This window comes from Zosterops lateralis, assembly GCF_965231275.1.
Source record: "Zosterops lateralis genome assembly, chromosome: 7".
Classification (NCBI taxonomy): Eukaryota; Metazoa; Chordata; class Aves; order Passeriformes; family Zosteropidae; genus Zosterops; species Zosterops lateralis.
Window position 1 is genome coordinate 7,638,026 of NC_139767.1, and position 19,291 is coordinate 7,657,316.

Sequence of the window (19,291 nt, forward strand, 5' to 3'; positions counted from 1 at the left end):
TGTTTTATTATATTCAACCTATTTATCAATATCAATCCCCTTATGATAAATTCTGTAACATACTACCACATTTCTTTCTGCCACTGTATCTAAAGTTGACAAGCAATATTCAACCCTTATTTTTTCTAAGGCTGTCATGCAAAATACACTAGTTTACTAGATACAACACTAGTTTACATCCCTTCAGAAAGTTTTTTTTCTAATCTACACTTCCTGAAGTGCTTTCCCAGCACTCTAAAATTTGTTTATCTGGCAGTACCCTTTATTCAAGCAGTACACAGGTGAATGAGAAATGAAGCAGCTCTACAGACTAAGTCACCTGCATTAAAATACAGTGTTGACTGATGTTAGATCTCTGCACAAATACCAAACCCAAGACAAACTAAGAGTAAAAACTGTCCACTCTTCAGCATTTGCAGGCTTCAATCAGGAACTAAATGAAAAGTGAAATCCCTTTCTTATGCAATTAAACCAGACCAATGTGTAGAATGCACCCTACTTCTATGTTCACTGCACCAACCCTCACATCACACTAAAATAGGTTTGGGTTTGATTTTCTTTTAATATAATGAACATTGGAGAAGGTTATGTATAGTAGACAAAAGCTATTAATTCTCAAACAGGAAGATGAGTAAGTGATGTAAGTGTAAACAGATGTCACTGATTTATTACAACATACTTTGCTCTCTGACTTACAATGGACCTCTCAGTTGCCTCAGCCATCAGCACATGGAAAATACATCCCAGAACGTGTTGCTACATTGCTGGCTTATCCCATAATTTCCATAATTCCAACAATCTAGTAAATGACTTGTAATAACCCCATAGAAAACTCACATAATTTCTGCAATTTCCTTCAAACAGGCAAAAAGCTATAATTTTTATTAAGTGGATACCAAAAATGAAGTCAGTATTTTCACAAGCCTTTTGTTCAGTATTACATATAACTGAAAAATGCATATTATATACCTCTCTTTATGGCAAGTATATGAGTTATACTCACAAGTTTATATAAAGTGCCCCCTCTATGGGACTTCTTACACAGCTGTGCACGGGCAGGACAGTCTCGTTTTGCTTTGTAGAACAAAAGTTTCAGAAATATTTCACTGGTTTATTCATCAGGCTTTGACTCCTCCTCACTTATGCAATCCAGCATATTAGCAGAGAAGTTCAGTTACAAGAAAAATTGCACTCTTAAAAATACAAGATAAAGTAAGTGCAAACTGCATTGTAGGGTACATCCTACAGTGTGCTGGAATGCCCTACAAAGTCCCTTCGTAGGGCACAATTTGGAAAAGAAGCCAGTGTTACATATAGGAAGCACGCTGAGGAGTACAACAGCTCCAGACTGTCCCGCAACCAGCCTGCTCACATTTCAGGAAATCAACACACATCACGACATCCATCCCGACTGCTGAAAGAGCGCAGTCCCTACGCCTTCTCCTGACCGCCAGCGTCTCTCTGGCAGGCACTGCAATGATATGAAACACGAAGGGCTCCCAGGCAGTGCAGGTTGGGCGGCTGAGGCTCGCAGCTCCCCAGCGCTGCTGCCCCGCTCCGCCCGCCCCCGGCCGGAGGGGAGGCTCGGTGCCATCCTTGGCATCAGGAGCCCCTCCGCAAGAGCCGGGGGGGGAAACGAGCCGGAGAAGGAAAGAAAGGAAAACGAAAAGAAAAGGAGGAGGGGGGAGGGGTGAAAAAAGGGGAGAATCTACGCTTCTGCATTTCTCTACAACAAAGAATGTGAGAAAGCAGATGTAGTTCAGCGCAAACGACTCCACCCTGCGAGGATTCGGTGTTTACTCTCCCGGCTCGCTTGCCCAGCTGTCCTCCAGCCGCGTCCCAAGCCCTTTCTTTTGTTGGGAAGTTCCCAGCGGCCGCAGCCCCGGCGGGACGGGGGCTCAGCCCGAGCGCCCCGCGGCAGCACTTGGCCTTTGAGCGCCCCTCCCGCTCTGTGCCCGCAGCGAGCACCGCAAACCTCGGTCTTCCGCTCAAAAACCCAAAGCGCAAACCCCTCTCTGCCCCCTTCTCAATACGCGAAAGCAAAAGTCTTACGCTCCTACCCCAGAGGTTTCCCACTCCACTTATTAGCCAAATCGCACAATAAACACACCGCATGCAAAGAGGGGGGATTATGATAATTGTTTTAGAGGTAGAAACTCACCACCATCATACTCTTCCACTTCTTGCGCTTTTATGGTGTCAAATCGGCCTAATAAAGCAGCGAGGATGAAAAAAGTTCTCGTTTGTACCAAGACTGCCATCGTGCCTAGATATTAGACATGTATCCTCCCTGGGCAGCAAAAAGTGTAGAATCGTAGGGTTATTTTAGCACCATGAAGCCAGCTGAGGAGTCGTTCTGCCTTTTCGCATCAGGTCCAGGACAAAGCCTGCGAGCCCTCCTTTCAGCACCAGCTCCAGCGCAGTCTGCAAACACTCCTTTCAGGGGATGCAGCTTTAAATAGGAAGAATGCTGCCTCCACTTTCTTCCTGCCCCCTTTCAGCTCGTTCAGACTCCTAATCATCCACTCCCTGCCAAGCAACAGTCTGATTGATGGTAAATAACCGAATCAGAGCTGGCTTCACTCCTCCTTGAACTTTTCTCTTTACGAGCACACTTGCGGGATATTTTCCTGCTGCCGTGCAGTGCGTGTGCTTTTTCAGGACCATTTATTAAGCAAGCAAAAGCAGAGTTTTAAGAGGCTGTCAGGAAGAGAAAGCTCGGCTTTTACCACACCCAGCGCACGCTTCCTGGAAATGGAGGGTATAGCCCCATTTGGAGCCGATTCCCTTATTAGGAACTTGATGCTTTCCAGCGCGCCAGAGGAGGATTTCCTCCTCTCCCCTGATAAGTGCCCCCTGCCTCGCTGTGTTATCAAACGGGACTCCAAGTCCTTCGAGAGGGGCTCACAGATCTAAAATAACGCAGCTTGCTTCAGGAACTTGTAAATAAGCCCCCTTAACCCAAAGGAAAATAATCATTCTCAAATGAATTCTTTTCCTGAATAATCTTTCCTCAAATGCCTACATGCTCTCTATGTACTGTCCTACCAGTTGGGAAGACTTGGAAATCACTGCAAGATGCTCTACACTTTTAACATCAGAATCCTCATTCAAACTATCCTATTTACCTGCTTTTCTTCAAGGTTCTCTGCCCCTGTTCCCTGACAAACCTGCCTAAGCCCCAGCCTAGTATTTAGCCCTTAACAATGTGCCTTAATTAGCATTCTAGCGTGAGCACCAAGCAAATCTCTCTTTTGTGGATCACTTGCAACTGGGAGTAGAATCTTCAATTTCTTTCCTCCCACAGTGTTTATGGTCTGCTGAAAGGAAGCTCAGTCACTAATCCCCTCATTAGCTAAGAATAGGGTCACCTATACCTGCTGCAGGGAAACGTAGATTCATTTGCTGGAAGGTTTTCTGTGTTCAGCCATTTCAGCTAGAGAACAATCCTATTTGAAGTAAACATCTTCACCTGGATTCCTACAGATTGGAAACTCCCTGGCTAATCACAGCATGATTTAGCACCTCTCAGTGATGCAGAATCCTACAGCCTGTGAACTTTTCTTCTGTCTCTTCAAAGGACCAGAATGCCTAGAAGAAGAAAGGTAACCCAGAAAATGGTACAACACTGTGATGCTACATCAAACCTACTCTAATAGCAAAACCAGAGATTAAGGTAACAATACACTGAAAGAGAACAACGTCAAAGTTCCCTACTTTCTTGCACCAAGCTGTCTCGACAGGGTTTTTTTTCTGATGTATTCAAAGATACTCTCTGCCATTTCACTGCTAGGAGAGATTCCTACAGTGATATCTAAAAGTTGCCCTTCATATCTAGTTCTGCTTTGGTCTCACCAACATATTATGACACATAACTAAAACAGATGGACAATGGAATAGGAAAGGATACTAATTGCATCCATCCCCTTATACCCCCTTATAAACACTTCCTTTTACCATGGTTCTGCACTGAAAGATGGTTTCAGTGTTATTACAAGCATCCTACGGAGTCATTAAGTCTATAATTTTCATTTAAACAAATTCACTTCCAGGTCTCAGCTATTTGATAGCATTCCACTGGAAATGAGTGAGAGAAAATCTTCAGGTAGCACCACTGTGAACAAAGTCATACCAAGCAATTAAGAGTGGGGAGTAAATCATTCCAAAGATGCTCAGTGTCACTTCTCCCCTCTTCCTCTCAACAAGGGAGAAGCCAACATGGCATAGAATAATGCCATATATTTATGCAGCAACTTCTTTCCAATGTTTTTTCACTTTTTTCCATAGATTTTAGGATTCTGTAAGAATAGCAGAATGTGGAATTTCGCAAATTAGCCCAAGGTCATGGATTCACTAGTAAAGCCTTTTTTGGAGCTTATTTTTCTTCTGTGCCAAGAAAAACTTACACAAGAAGAAAATTCCTTGGGAGGAGAATACTGGGCCCCAACTCCTGGAGCAGATTCTTCTTCAATCCACACGTTCATTGTTGTACATCCAGCTTACAGTATGTAACCACACCAAGTTTAGTAGACAGAGACACTGCAGAAGTGGTAGGACTGAAGCCTCTTTGTCCAGTCCATCTCAGTAGAGCAATAAATGTGGAAAAGCAGGAAACAAGCCCAGGCTCTTTCCACCAGCAGAAGACACTTTGAATTCAGGATTGCCTCAGCTACCAATTTGTAGCTGATTACTCACAGGAGATGAAAAAGTGATGTGACATTATTAAAAAATCACTTTCTAATAGAATCACAGAATAGTCAAGGTTGTAAAGGACCTTTATAGGTCATCTAGTCCAAGACCCCTGCAACTAGGAGGGACATCTTTAAACAGATCAGGCTTCTCAGAGCTCTGTCCAGCCTGACCTTGAAGTTTTCCAGGCATGGGGCATCCACCACCTCTCTGGCACTCCTTTTCCAGTGTTTCATCACTCCTATCATAAAATTCTTCTTTATAGCTAGTCTGAGTCTACATTCTTTTAGTTTAAAGCCATTACCCCTTGTCCAATTGCAACAGGCCCTGCCAAAATGTGTGTTCCCCATTTTTCTGCCAGACCCCCTTCAGGTATTGGCAGGATACTGTAAGATTTCCCCAGAGCCTTCTCCAGGTTGAGCAACCCCAACTCCTCCAGCCTGTCTTCAGAGGAGAGGTGTTTCGTGCTTCACATTAGAGCAACCTTCAGTTTTAAGAATCTTTATACAACATGAAGGGAAATGACAACACAATAGCAAAATCATCACACAAAAGAAGTGTGTGCTCAATAATAACCTTTTAAAGTCTTGGTGAAATGAGAGCTGTCTGCAAAGCTAGGACACTCCTAGAAATGTCAAGATGCAATACTCTGAAAAAAAATATAACTAAATACTCCTTAATATCCTGTTTGCTGATATTACCTAACTTTAGCCAGTAAGTCAGTAAGTTTTTTGACCTAAAAATCACATGTAAAATTCAAAATTACTCAAAAGTCAAAGCACATTGTAAGTGATGGATGAGGTTAGAGAACACCCTCAGGTAATTGTGAGGACTCAGAAATATATTAAAATATAATTCACACACTTAAACCTTTCAAAATTTCAAAGTCAGGCCAGAAAAACCTAATTAGCAGCTTCAGATGCATCTGAGCATGCATATATATGAGCAATTAAAATCCAATCTCCATGAGGGCCTCTCCAATGGACTTTAGGGACTCTCACACCATTACAGCGTGACAGTGCTCCTGTTCTAAAGTAATCTGTACTAAGCTGATAAAAAGTATCTTCATATACATGAGCAAGCTATCTGCTACATATGAGAACCTGCTCCAGTGTTTTTTATCAAAAAGAAATCAGTGGATTCAAGGAAACTGGAAACAAACTCTAGCTGAATTCAAAAGGCATATGTTCAAAGACCAGCAAGATTTTCAAAAGCAGTGCAGTTTCACCAAAAGGAGCTCACACCAATGTGACAGTTGCCATCAACTTTTATGTAGGCAGTTAAATCCACAGTAAGTGCTGTTTGAAATTTCCACCTTGTATAACTTCTTCGATCACACACTTAGCTTAAAAAAAAAAAAAAGGCAGCAAATTGCCACACCGTATATTTAACTCACAAAAATATAGTCCACATAAAATGCTTGCCCTTTCTTGGAATTAACCATTAAAATGAACATGACTGAAATAATATACGAGAGGAAAATAGTTCTACCTTTGAAGTGCATTCACATTGCACTTTTAAGACCATTGCTGCATAAGGAATTGGTTTTCCCATTTTATACAGGTCTTTCACATAGTAAAAGGAGAGAAAATTCTGCTATTTCAAATGAGAAAATGTAATAGGAAACTACAGGAAAGGGCAAGAATGAAAACAGAGGAATACTATACTACTTTTCAAACATATTTTAAACAGACTAGATTCCAAACTGCACAGCCTCAAAATCATAATCTTCCTGCAGAGAAATCCATCAAAAAACTAGTATCAGCTAGAGATTTAAACGATGCTACATCAGTGACACTGCTGTCCAATTGTAGGAGAATATTCCCATCCATGTTTGTGTAGGAAGGTTTAATAAATGAATTTAAGTCCTAATAGAGGAAAAATATCTTTCTTGGTTGCATTCAACCTTTTTAATGTTGTTTCAGTTTATTTTTAATTTCAGGACATAGGATAATATTTTGCTTAAAAACTGCTAGTGAGGAGCCTTGGATTATGTCAGTCACCATAAATGGGCTTTTGCTATGATGAACTCCAAACCCAGTAAATTCAATAAGTTATTGGCACTGGCAGCCTTTCCTTTAGAATGTTTCAATTAAATTAAAATCAACATTAGTCTAAGGAAACAAAGTCAAGGAATTAATTAGGGAAATAATTAGGGAAAGTCTTGCATGGACTCCTCTGAAAATTATACTTATTCTTTACCTAGAACTAGAAAAAACAGCATCATTATTTTATTCTTTATTACAAATTCATTGTCAAGCTGGCTTTTGTCTGCCTAAGAACTTAAACTGATTAAGTGAGAACATAAAGGGATCACAGCAAGCTACCAACTTAAGTGGCAAGGGCAAATGCTAATCTGTAATTCAAATAGGTCCCAACTGATGGCCTTCGCTTTTTTTTTTCCCTAATATTTAATTAATTTACCTTAGGACCCTAAGATAGCTCACTTTGTTCTTTTTCATTGACTGAAAGTCCCTGCAAAAGGAGTTAAAGTCCTATCCAACAAGCATATTCGTAACTCAAATAATATTTTTGCCTAGGGAATCACTTAAACCAATGGGACTGTAAAGAAAGAAGTTGTCGGAAAGTTTATTTTTAACCCTATTCTCTTGTGGGAATAGGCTTATTATAAGATCTGTTGAAGCTCAGGATTACTTAATCACCACCACTAAACTTTATCCCCAGTTTTAAAATAGTATTATTTCAGTGTCATTCCTTTGTTTTAAAATTCATGTTCAAGACTACATAGAAGTATTTTGTCTTAATACCAATTTCAGAGAACTGAACTGTGCTTTAACATGCTTCGTGCAGCCCCAAGCACAAAGTGAGCCCTTTGGTAACTTGTAATCATGTCCTAGTATAACATACCATGTCTTTAAGAAACAGAACACTCTATCTGTCTTTGAGAGTTTATATTGTGTAAACTAAGGACACTATTATAATCTTATGTGTTGATTTCATCCACGGTTGTTGAAGTTTTGTATCTGTTGCTGTTTATTTAAATGGATGTGATTGCTGTAGGTTTCACATATTCAGAAATATTACAGAATTTATTCTCAGAAACATAAGAAACATCAATGATCCCACTGAAAGGACAGGAAGATAATATGGAGCTCAATTAAACTCTAATTGCCCATGCTTTTGTCTAAAGCCCCACGCAGATGGAACCCTATAAGTCACCAGTATGTATGTGCAAGGTATGGACCTAAGAGTGTGTGTCCTCAACGACCAGAAGCAAAATAGTCCTATCAGCACAGAATGCTGCCCGGGCCTATGTTCAGCTCCCCTGCCTGTACAATTGGTTCACTTTGGGTAAGAAAAGAGCCCATGGTTTCCGTTTTGGTCTCATGGACTAACATCCCATTGGCCACTATTGGGCTGGGACCAAAGTATAGTAAATACTCCAGGCCAATTGTTTTCCTATCATTACACTATTATTTTTAAAGCATTGCTTTTCAACCTTAGCATTGAATTTGTAAAACATTCAAAACTGATGGAGTCATCCACTTGAAACTTGGGGAATAAAACATTTAAGTTTGTAGCAACATTCTTATCAACCATAACATGAGCAAGAAGTTCAGAATGCAGTCCTACAAACCACATTGCTCCCAAGTTACATCTGATCTCCTAGCAAAATAAAAATGCTGAAAAGCACATGCTACATGCCAATTAACAGAGCTGGCCTACAGATGTGACTGAAGAATGGCTAAAGCAGCTCCAGGAGGGACTTTAGAATCACCAAGCCAGTCACAGAATATGTATGCTAAAATAAATCTTGGAGGAAAATATACACATAATGCTCCAAGGAAAGTTAGTTACTGATCAAGCTCTACAGACTAAGTTTCCGAGTAAGATAAACCCCAAGGTAACCAAATGCACTGGAATGTGTCTGAGCTCAAAATGAGACTTTGTCAGCAGTTGCTCTGGGGCTGAGCCTGCTGCCTGCAGGGAGCTGTGGGGGAACCACACTGGGTGGCCTGCAGAAGGGAGTGTCTTGAGCAGATGGGGCACTGTTCAAGCCAAAAGCAGAGACAGGTCCAAGGAGTTGTCTTCCCTCGCAGGGAAAGGGCCACTAAAATATGTAATATATTTCCCCCCCAAAAAACCCCATATTTATTATTACATCCATATGAAACAAAGTGCCAGTGACTTTACACACACTATAAAGTAAGACTGAAGGGATCCATTTACACAGGATATTGTTTCCCATGTTAAAAAAACTTTAGCAGATGTTTAGTGAATGTTCAGTATCTATAGACACATTTGGACAACATTCTCAGACATGTGGTGGGATTCTTGGGGTGTGCTGTGCTCAGCCATGAGTTGGGACTTAATCATCTTGATGGGTCCCTTCCAACTCAACATATTCTGTGATATAATGTCCTATGTTAAATTTACATTTTCCAGAAAAGCCCCATTTTTAAACATACTGGTTTTTTTTCCTGGATAGCTGAAGTACTTTTGATTCCTCTTACTTACCATTTAAAATTGGGAAAGGCCTCAGCTCCATTGACAGATGAACTTAGCTTGCTCAGCATCTTACTTGAATTGTTCAGCTTTCTATAAGGTAACCCTCTTAAAATACACCATTCAATATCTTTAATTAGTAAGAAGAAACAGATTTAATAATTTTGAGGCAGATATTTTGACACCAACTAAAAGCAGTAGTCATAGGGGTGAAAGATTGCATCTGTTGATGTTAGCAGCAATATTTCAGCTGAATTAATGTATTCTCTTGTGATGGAAGCTTCCACCTCTTTTGTACCCATCTTTTCATCACTCTGTTAATAGATAAACTTCAATCTGCTTTAAAGGATTGGAATAGTCAAGATGATCCTTTAGATCCTTTCCAGCACTATTTTTCTTTGACACAAAATGTGATTTATATAAGGGCTATATTTTCTTTTAAAAGTAAGTCCTCTTCTAGAAAATAGGATCTACCTCTATCAGGTGGTAAGATCTGATAAATGGAAACCCAGGGTATTCCTAAAACCCAATTTAAAAAAAAATAAAATCATGAAAAAAGAAAACTTGTCCTATTTTTGGTATTTTCCCTGTTGACATGGACACTCCCTGCTTCTTTCTTTTAAGCAGACAGGGAAAAACTCTGCCAACATGGATAAAATTATGGATAATTAATAAAAGGGGAATAGCAACAACAGTGGAAGGAAGCAATAGAGAAAAAGGAGGAAGAAAGGATTTAGAATTTGTGTAAGTCAGGGATAGAAGACTTGAATTTATGCATCACATTCACACAAAGCTGAAACAAAAAACAAATTCTGTAATAGAGTTATAATTCTAGCACTGGGGGTGATGGTGTCACTACTAGAACTGTAAGCCCAGGACATTAAATAAATGTCAGTACAATTGTGTCTAGGGTCAAATAGAGAATGCAAAAGAGGTCTGTTCTGCCTGCTTTATTTTCCATTTCCTTTCCGTGCTATCTTCTTTCCAATATTTTATATCTTTTATGAGCCTTATTGCACTAAGATTCTGTGAATGCATGTGTGGAGCACATTTTGGACTGCCTTTAAACATTAATGCTAATTGAAAACATAGTTTACTCAGAAACAATTCATCAAGTTTACATTTAATTTTGTGAAAATAAGTGCAAACTGAGCCCTTTTAGAAAACTTTTTGAAATTTTTATTTCAATGCAGAACTCTTTATGAGGTAGGCTTATTTTCAAAGTTATAACCCATCACCACAAGTATTTTCATCTAGGTAATGGGCTGAAGCAGATTGTGGAAGAAAATATGTACTCTCCTTACTCACTGATACACTTTATTTTGCCTCAACTAATTACTTTCATTATGTAATTCAGGAAATAAGCCTCTTACTCTTTTTAAAGATTGATAGCTTAGATGAGCCTCTGCCACTTTATAAAATAGTTATTAAAGCTTAAAGATGGTTGTACATTTCCACAGTAGCATAACTTATTTGCTTCTCAAAAATCCCCCTACCCTGAGATCCCCATGGCAGGCAAAAACTTACATGCAAAAACTTCTTATATCTCTTGTTATGTCATTTCTGGCAGCAGCTGAAATACTTAAACCTGGTGGCACTGCAGCACATGAACACAACCTCACCTTGTAACCCTGGATCCAGTGATGGAGTGGTTTGAAATGTACCCACAGCAGGTAACTGGACTGCTCTTTTTCTCCTCAGTAGATGGCTGTTTGCTCTCTGGGAAAGATTAACAGTTCTTGTTAGAAAGCAAGGGTTTGCATGGCTGGTTTATATTCAGGTACCTCAGAAGTCCCGGATCATGTCACATACACTCTCCCTCAAACCTGCTGGGACATCAAATTATACCCACATTACCTCAGCAGGCAAATCAGGTCTGACCATTGCTACACAGAGCAAAGCCCACACAAACTGAGCCATGTATGAAAAAGCCCCGCACGAAACGTGGGCAAACCCCAGAGAACTCTCTCACCATGCTTGTTTCCATCAGTCAAGGTGCTTTCCATGTGGGTCCCCTAACCAAACCCAGTCTTGTGGAACATCACCCATGCAGAGAAGCACCCATGCAGGTGGTACCCCACACACTGAGCCTCCTGCTGCTTAGAGACACAGCCCTGGCACTACAGAACACTCTGCACGTGGGCAGCAGGAAGACGGATTTTTATTTTATTTTTATATTCTCTATCCAACTTCATTCCATGTCCACTATTTTATGTTTCTATTTGTCACACATATTAAAACTTTATTTGACTAAGCTTTCTTACTTAATCCAGGCACAAACTCATCCACAAAAACCAAGTATAGGTGTGAGATAATTGCAACTTGTATTTCTTGTAATCAGGCTGGCTGATTATTGACATCTTATACTGTGTTATCATTTTGATCATAATATTGCTACCAATCATTCAGGGTACTTTCAGAAGGATTGTTTGGATTTGTTTATTTAATGTGACCATTCTATTTTCTCTTCAGTACACTCCCAATCACATCTTTATGAAGAAAAGAGGTCTGAATAGCAAGTACTTGATTCCACAGATTTTAGGATACTGGGAATTATATGTTTGAGTGTAATTAGCTATTTTTATCCTTATATTTAAACATCTCATATACTGGGTAGAAAACATAGATGAAAATGCTCACTCAATTTCTTCTGTACACTTCTAACAATCAACAATGCACTAATTCTCCTATGGAGAGCAAAGTTTAAATTGCCTGAAGGATAATTTCAAGGAGGATAAAATATGTGCTTTTGCTTAGTGTTAAAAAAACTTATCCTTTGCAACTAGAATGCAAGTTTTAACTATCTGCTATTATTAATTTGTATAATATTTTTTATTATTACTTACAAAGGTTGCAATAGAAAATGTCAATTCATATACAATTTTAATGAAGCTGGAAGAATTTTCAAATTTTTTACCTGCTTCTTGGAACTGTTTTTGGAATTACACCTGAGAATAAGAGACTGGTGTGAAATTTTAGCCTTACTCTTCTGAGAATACAGGAGAAGTTTTTATATAAAATCTTGGCCTGATTTACACTTGCATTCAGGAAGCCTGTGACAATGTCCCTCTGAAGAGAAAACAAACACATATCAGAGGTGAAGTCCTGTCAGGAATTTGACATTGATCCCATCCTTACCTGTAAGACTCCCTTAGGAATTGTCAAAAGTGTCACAGGCCCCCCTGAAGCCACTCAAGGATATGACAAACTCTTAAAAAGCCACCAGCATTTAGTCAAATATCCCTAGGCTTAGACATTTCCCAGGACCCAGTTTATTTAATATATCTTCTCTTTTTCTTTTTTTTTAGTCTTTTTGAAATCTTAGATTGAGGCTTGTACACCAGCCCTTCTGAATAATCTTGTGAGGTTTCTAATGTGTAGAAAATAGAAAGAGAAGGGAGGGAGGAAGAAAAAGTTACTCCTAACCTCTCCTCAGTGCCACAGATGTTTAAAAATACTATTTATACCCATGAAGGAGAATTTTTAGGCCTCTGAAAAATCACTATTTCTATCAGCCACATTTATTCTAGGGCTAATAGGATAAAGGCATTTCCAATGGTGGGAGGACCAACAGACCACAAAGAGCTCATTGCACTACAGCTTCAGGGTCAGCACTACAAGAAACTCAGCCCACTGACCTGCTAAAGCACGTCCTGGAATAGGACATCCATCATGGCAAAGGAAAGCAACCTGCCTGTCAGCAGCAAAATAACAAAATACAGATTCTGGTAGAAAAATCCAACAAGGTTGATGGAGCATTTACACTCTTCATAACCCCAGACTGAGGATAACAGACCACAATACAATGTTGTTATGACAGTCTTGCAGTGGCTATTTGAATGTTTGCTGCTAGACCTATAACAAGGAATTTTAAAAGCCCCCTTATCTTATGTATAGGCTCCAACAGACCATCAGAAGGCCAAGCTGAACTTAACACACACATAGACCAGAGGAAGTACTTAGTTAGAGTGGCACACAGACAAATATTTTCTTTGGCAGAGAATGAGTCTCTATAAACAGGAACACGGTCAAATCATGCACTTTTTGCAGGAACAAAAGTATTCAAACTCAAAAAAAGTCACTATCCAAAGTTATATAGGAAAGAAAAGAACAGCTAAATAATCATAGAATGATTCCTTAATTTTCATGAAGCTGGATCCTTTTCAACAGCATACTCTTTAAGTGCTATTGTAAGGTTTTAAAACTCTGTATGTTGTACCCAAAGAACCATTAGTTTCTACAAAAGTGGATGCTTCAGCAAATCCTTCAATTCATCTAAAGGCTGTTTGCAGTTGTTTATTTTCAAGCTTTATTTGGTGTCACATTTACACAGTCAGATTCAAGTCAGCTCTAAGTATCCTGAACATAGAGCTCAGTCAATACCAGAAAACTTGAAGCCAAATTTTGTTTTTATAATGATAGTGAGAAATTACTCAAAGAAACTGCAAAAACAATTATTGTGTGATTGAAACATAAGTCTGATATTTACCAGCCTCCATGAAAATCATTCTCCACTACCAATAAGAAGGATATATCAAAAGTAATTCTGCCTTTTGTTCACTCACATTTACACAGGGCCTACCGGAAGGTTTTAATCCTGTAGCTTGGCTTGTCTGCAATAGTCTTCTCTAAACACAAAGGTGCCCAATCCTGACAAGCGCACTCTAAATGTTTTTTCCTGTTTTTATTCTAAAGTAAGTTTATCCATATTATTGAGCTCAGACAAAACTGAAGTTTGATCTGCTTCTTTTGCAAGCATGCATGATCTACACCAGGCCTATGGAACTTAGTCCTTCTCCAAGTTATCTCTGTGAGTCCTGGAATTCTAAAAATTCACTTATTTCCTTCATCTCTGAAAGAAAATTTATGTCTAAGGCACTTCAGTAGTTTGTCACTTAACAATCTAGGAAAATCTTCCCAGTGAATACTTCTTTCGTATCCTTTAAGTGACATAACCCTTTAGAAGCAAATGTACTTCTAAAGTAAAGTGCTAGCAAACAATTCATGTAAATATTACTTTTTCACATTTGAACTGATGCATGCAGAATCTCTGTGAAATGACCCCCCCAAAGTGTGTAATGTCCTATTCAGTTGTAAAATTAAGTGTATACTCAGACTTAATGAGTAATTACAGAACTTTTTTGGGGAAGTCAGGTGAAATCAGCACAGTCCTGCATCTGTGCAATCCTCTGTTCCCATTGTAGAAATGGAGAAGAGTTTAAATGGCTAACTGGACATAAATATTTTTGTAAGAAAGCCAGCTGTGTGCCAGGCAGGAAAATTCAGTCACTACTCAAACAAAAAATGAAATACTTTGAAATCCCAAGATCATCAATGCACCTGTGTAAGTCTCATTAAACCTAACTGACATTTGTTGAGGGCAAAACACTCTCCTACAGCTGCAGATCTTCTTGAATGACTGCTCATTTTTATGGCTTTTTATGACTGTAGGCCAGATTATAATTTAAAATTGCAAAAAAACCATAGTAGGTTTCAACAGACTAATCAACTTTTTTGGCTTTGGATTTGTGTTAGCTCGAGTCTTAGCTCTGGGCACTGGATCTGGAGCTGCCAACAGCTGTGGCTCACAAGGGCACAGCCCTCCCATTGTCCCCTCACTGCCAGGGGACACAAGGACTCAGCCTGGCAGCCCAACACACACCAATTCACAGGAGGGCACATCCCTGTGACTCAGCCCCTTGCCCTCCGAGCTCTCCCACTCCTCAGAAAGAGGAGCATGAGGAGAGCTGCTGGTGTCTGCACCCACGGATGAAATTCCAGACAGGCTCACACAGCAGCTCTGGGGATTGGACACAATTGATCCCTTGTTTGGCAGGGCCCTGTTTCCTCAGGACCCATTTCTACCTCTCACTAGGGTTTCAAATACATCCCTTTAAACTATTATGAAAGCTGCTATGCCTTTAAAAGCTGATCAGGGCTAGGGAAGAGCCAAGCAGAGAACCAAAACTGTTTCAAACCAGCTCAAAGCCAATGAACCAAAAACTTCTTCAAAGAGTTCTGTGCAAGCTTCATGCAAGTGCCCAAGTGAGGACATTCAAAGGTCTGCAAATTCCAAGGCATACAATTCTGACCAGATAAAGAGAGCTGAGAAACACGAAATAAATCACCCGACTTTAAAATTTCATCTTCTTCAAGCAAGAGATGTGCCTGAGACTTCCCTTTTCCATCAGATGGCCAAGCATTCTCCCATCAGGCCATCCCTCAGCAGCTGGCTCTTTCCTTTACATAGCCCTACTTCATCTGAGCCCCTAACCAAAAGTCTGACTCACTTCACAGTGCCTTCCCAAAAGCTATTTTTATTTCCCAGCTTTGTAATTCTCTCTTAGATGTTAATCCATTTGCTCCTCCCTCCTCCTCCCACATAAGAACTTAAAAGTCTTTCTTTTTCCCAGCCAGGCTAATAAAATAATAAAGCAAGCAAAGAGATTGTGAGCTAAAGCATTTTGGAACCAAAGATTTTATAATGTATCAAAAATTAACTTCCTGTGTATTTCTGTATCAATGCAATGTTAAAAATGTTTTCTTTGGTCTCTGAACAAAGTTCCCCAGAAAATACAGAAGGAGGTTGGAAATTCAATATTATGCTAAGGAATACCTCACTTTCCCCTGAACAATGAGGTTACTACAGCTGTGCAGTCATCCACCAGGAATCCCTCTTACTGGAACATAAATCTGCTATTTTATTCAAAAATTCCCTGCTGGATTTTTAAGTTCTAGTGAGACATGCAGGAGTGCAGGACTGATTTGGGAAGTGCTCAAATTTACTTTTTAATAGGAGGGCTGAAAGAAAATAATTCTTATTGAAACTTTTTTTTTAAAGTATTGAGATTTAATTTAGTTGAATGGAAACATAGTATCATGTTAGACTATATGTTATAACTATTCTCAGGTTTTGGCTATAGAAAGTAAAATTACATCTGCAAACCAATCCCTGACAAGCAAAATGAGTCACATTTCACTCTGCTTTCACTTAATTAGAAAAAAATTTTTACATATGTAGGGTTTAGAAAAAACAACATAGACAACAATTTCAACTGGAAAGTTATTAAAAGGTGAAATATGAAGAGGTTCTAACTCAATGTCTAAGGTATTCCTGACTCCAAGAAAGCTCTGAGGAAATAATGGCAACCTTTGTAATTTGCAGAAATAATAAGTCTTGTGAAAAGATGCCCAAAATAGTTATCAAAAGTAATACATGGTCTACTACTTGCCTGGAAAAGGAAACCTTATTTTTAATTAACCTGGTAGACATATATTACAAGAAAAAAAAGTGTGAAACAGAATGAAAACCTGAGAATAACCAAAGAGGAGAGAGAAAAAACTACTGCCTGCTTTCCATTTTTGCAATTGCTTTTTATTAACATCCAGTGAAGAGATGGTTCCACAGTAAAACAACAAAGTTTAAAATGCAAAGTGTTAATTAGGGCTAAAAACGAGATTTAAAACTTCTTCAGCTTCGGATGACCTGCAAAAGAATATAGAAAAATAATACTTTTTGAAAGCAACTGAATTACAAATCTATTGCCTTTTACTTTTGTAGAGGAAAATGACATTTCACTTAAAAATTCAACTACATCCAGATGAACGTGTCGCTGAGATGCAGAGTGACCTCTGCACCTCAAAGACTATGACACAGAGGCTGTTGCTGAACTGAGAGATTCCCATGGGTACTTCAAGCATTAAACCAAAGTGACTCAGCATAAAGATTATGTTGCTTAATACAAGGTTATGTACAACTGCCTAAGTTGATAGAAAACACAACGTGTTTTATGGACGCTCCTTGGGCTAGGTTGCCATCCTTTAAAAATAGTTGCTATAAGAGGTCTTATTTCTCTTCAAGTTCAGGAGTGTTGAGCAGGTAATGGGAAAAACAATTCTGTATTTGGGGCATGGTTTTTACCTACTCAGAATTAGATAATATTTGCACATTGGGCCAATTCCAGAAATTACTTTATACCACTGTGCAATGGTATTTTTCAATGCAATGGTGTTTATTCCCTAATTGCTTTCATCTTCTATTCTCATCCTTCAGTACCTGTGCCTTGGGCCCAGGATAAAAGTATTTTAACTTCAGACACACACACACACACACAAACACAAATCAGTAAGTAGATCAGCTAGGAAAATGGGCATGGATTTTTCTTTTTCTGCCCACAGCTGAAAATACCAATATCCACATATCAATAGCCACAAAAAACTCTGAATTGGATGGAGTCAGTGTCCATAACAATCCTCAGGTTTTTAAAATTTATTTAGTTATCATGGGGAGATAGGTCCTAGCATAATAAAGTTGAAAAATCTGAAATTAACAAGTTAGCAAAGGGAAAGGCAGCAATAACAACTACATATAAAAAGTTACAGATGGTATGTTGGAAACCAGTTTAAAACCCATATTATGGGATGTCATGACAGATGACAAGATGCAGATCTAGATGCAATATCAGCAAGGCCTTGACTGAAGCTTGCCAATGTCAACAGATGAGATGAGAGTTCAATCAGTTTGCCTATGCAGAAAACTTGAAATACTGACTTTGCCTGATAAATGAAGTTGATGGTCCAGAAGTGAATATAGACCATTACACTAAAAAATACCCAATGACAGGGGAGACACAACTGATGCCAAGGATGATTGCAAGCATCAGCACTTTATTATTCCCCAGCACAACCTTTTATACCCTGTTTCTCACATGCATAACCTTTGTGCTCTTTTTATGATTGGTCAATACAAATCAGCATTCCATGCTGCTTCTCCTTCAATGCTGTTCTCCTGCCTTATACAGCTGCAGCTTATCAGGGGCAAGATTGCCTGCAGCACTATCACTATTCTTTTACAATCCATTCTCCCACAGCTCAACAAGGCAAAGCTTAAAAGAACAGGCCAGCAGTAGAAAAAAATCAGAGCTAAGAGTATTCATTACATTAGGTATTACACTACCATTCCTGAATGGGCAAGCTCAAATTGTAGAGTATTTTAGGATAACTAGCATTATTGATTTACATGTTCTGAAATAGGAAAAAATAAAAACCCTGCCCACATACCATTCTTTATAAAAAAGTACTCCTGTCCTCAATACTGTTCAGTGCTTTTATTACATTTACTTTTGTAGAAGCAATTCATTTTTCTTTGAACTAGGGATGGAAGAAGACTTGGAGCCAGAAGATTCAGCTCCCAAGCCCCATTCCTTGTTAATGAGATGAAGGGCATAGGCACTAAGGAAGGCATCTGAGACAAATGCTAAGTAAAAGAATAAGCAGAAAGGTACAAAATCACTACAAGGAAGGGAGACAAGAAAGTGATGAAATTTGTGTACCTAAAAGCATCCATGTGTCCATTCATACTCCAGAGCTGGAAGGAATGACCAGCTTGTTGATCTCAGAGTGCATCAGTGTGCAGGGGAACAGTGCTGTGATGTGCCAGTTCTGGAGGCTGTAATTTGTGGATGTGCTACATCAGAAGGCTGAAGAAAAAGCAAATTCTTAATTCCTTCTCTGAGCCAATGTTTTAGCTCATACCTAAGGCTGTGCCCATGTCCTGGCAGCTCTGCCATACAGAAATGAACTGAGCCTTATGTAACTATGTGAGCAGGTAACTAGGGGATAATAAGGGCACTTTAATTAAATCGAACTCCTCGAATAAACTCATTGGGCCTCAAAGCAATTCACCAAAGCACTGGGAATACCTGATCATGAAACACCTATCCAGCCTGACAGGAACATGCTGCATCCCTGCTGGCAACTCCCACAGCTGGGCAACCATAGCTGTCTCACAGGGATGTAAGTAGGGGGTACAAAGACACTGAGACCGCTGTGCTGCTATTGCTCCTTTCCCACTCCCAAGAGCCTAATACTAGATCCAGCCAGGAAAAAAGGGGTTAAGAATCAGAGAGCAGCTAGAGTGCCAGGAGTGTGTGGGCTGCTGGCAGAGAAGTAGGAGAGCAGTCAAGTTTCAGACACAGAATGTCACAGCTTTACCTGAAGTATCACTTTGTAGAAATACAGGGACTAAAAGCTTCCCATAAAACATAAAAAAGTGGTTTCCACATTAATGGTGATACTTCTCATTTCCAGAAAAGACCAAAGAGCCAAAGATACAATTTTTCCTTAAATGCAAAAA

The 19,291-nt window shown here is 39.3% G+C and overlaps 2 protein-coding genes across 2 annotated transcripts in view; one reads left to right on the forward strand and one right to left on the reverse strand.

Annotated features, from left to right (window-relative positions):
* The window catches only part of LOC310911759 (collagen alpha-2(V) chain-like), a gene marked incomplete at its 3' end in the record, with an annotated part of 55,342 nt that extends 52,691 nt beyond the window's left edge, over nucleotides 1-2,651 (reverse strand). The window contains exon 1 of the mRNA XM_083865681.1: nucleotides 2,162-2,651. Within this exon, the coding sequence (XP_083721807.1) occupies nucleotides 2,162-2,261 (100 nt within the window). The 5' untranslated portion in view covers nucleotides 2,262-2,651. The remainder of the gene's footprint in view (nucleotides 1-2,161) is intronic.
* Nucleotides 1-19,291, forward strand: part of COL3A1 (collagen type III alpha 1 chain) — a 467,081-nt gene that overhangs the window by 152,921 nt on the left and 294,869 nt on the right. The window lies entirely within an intron of this gene.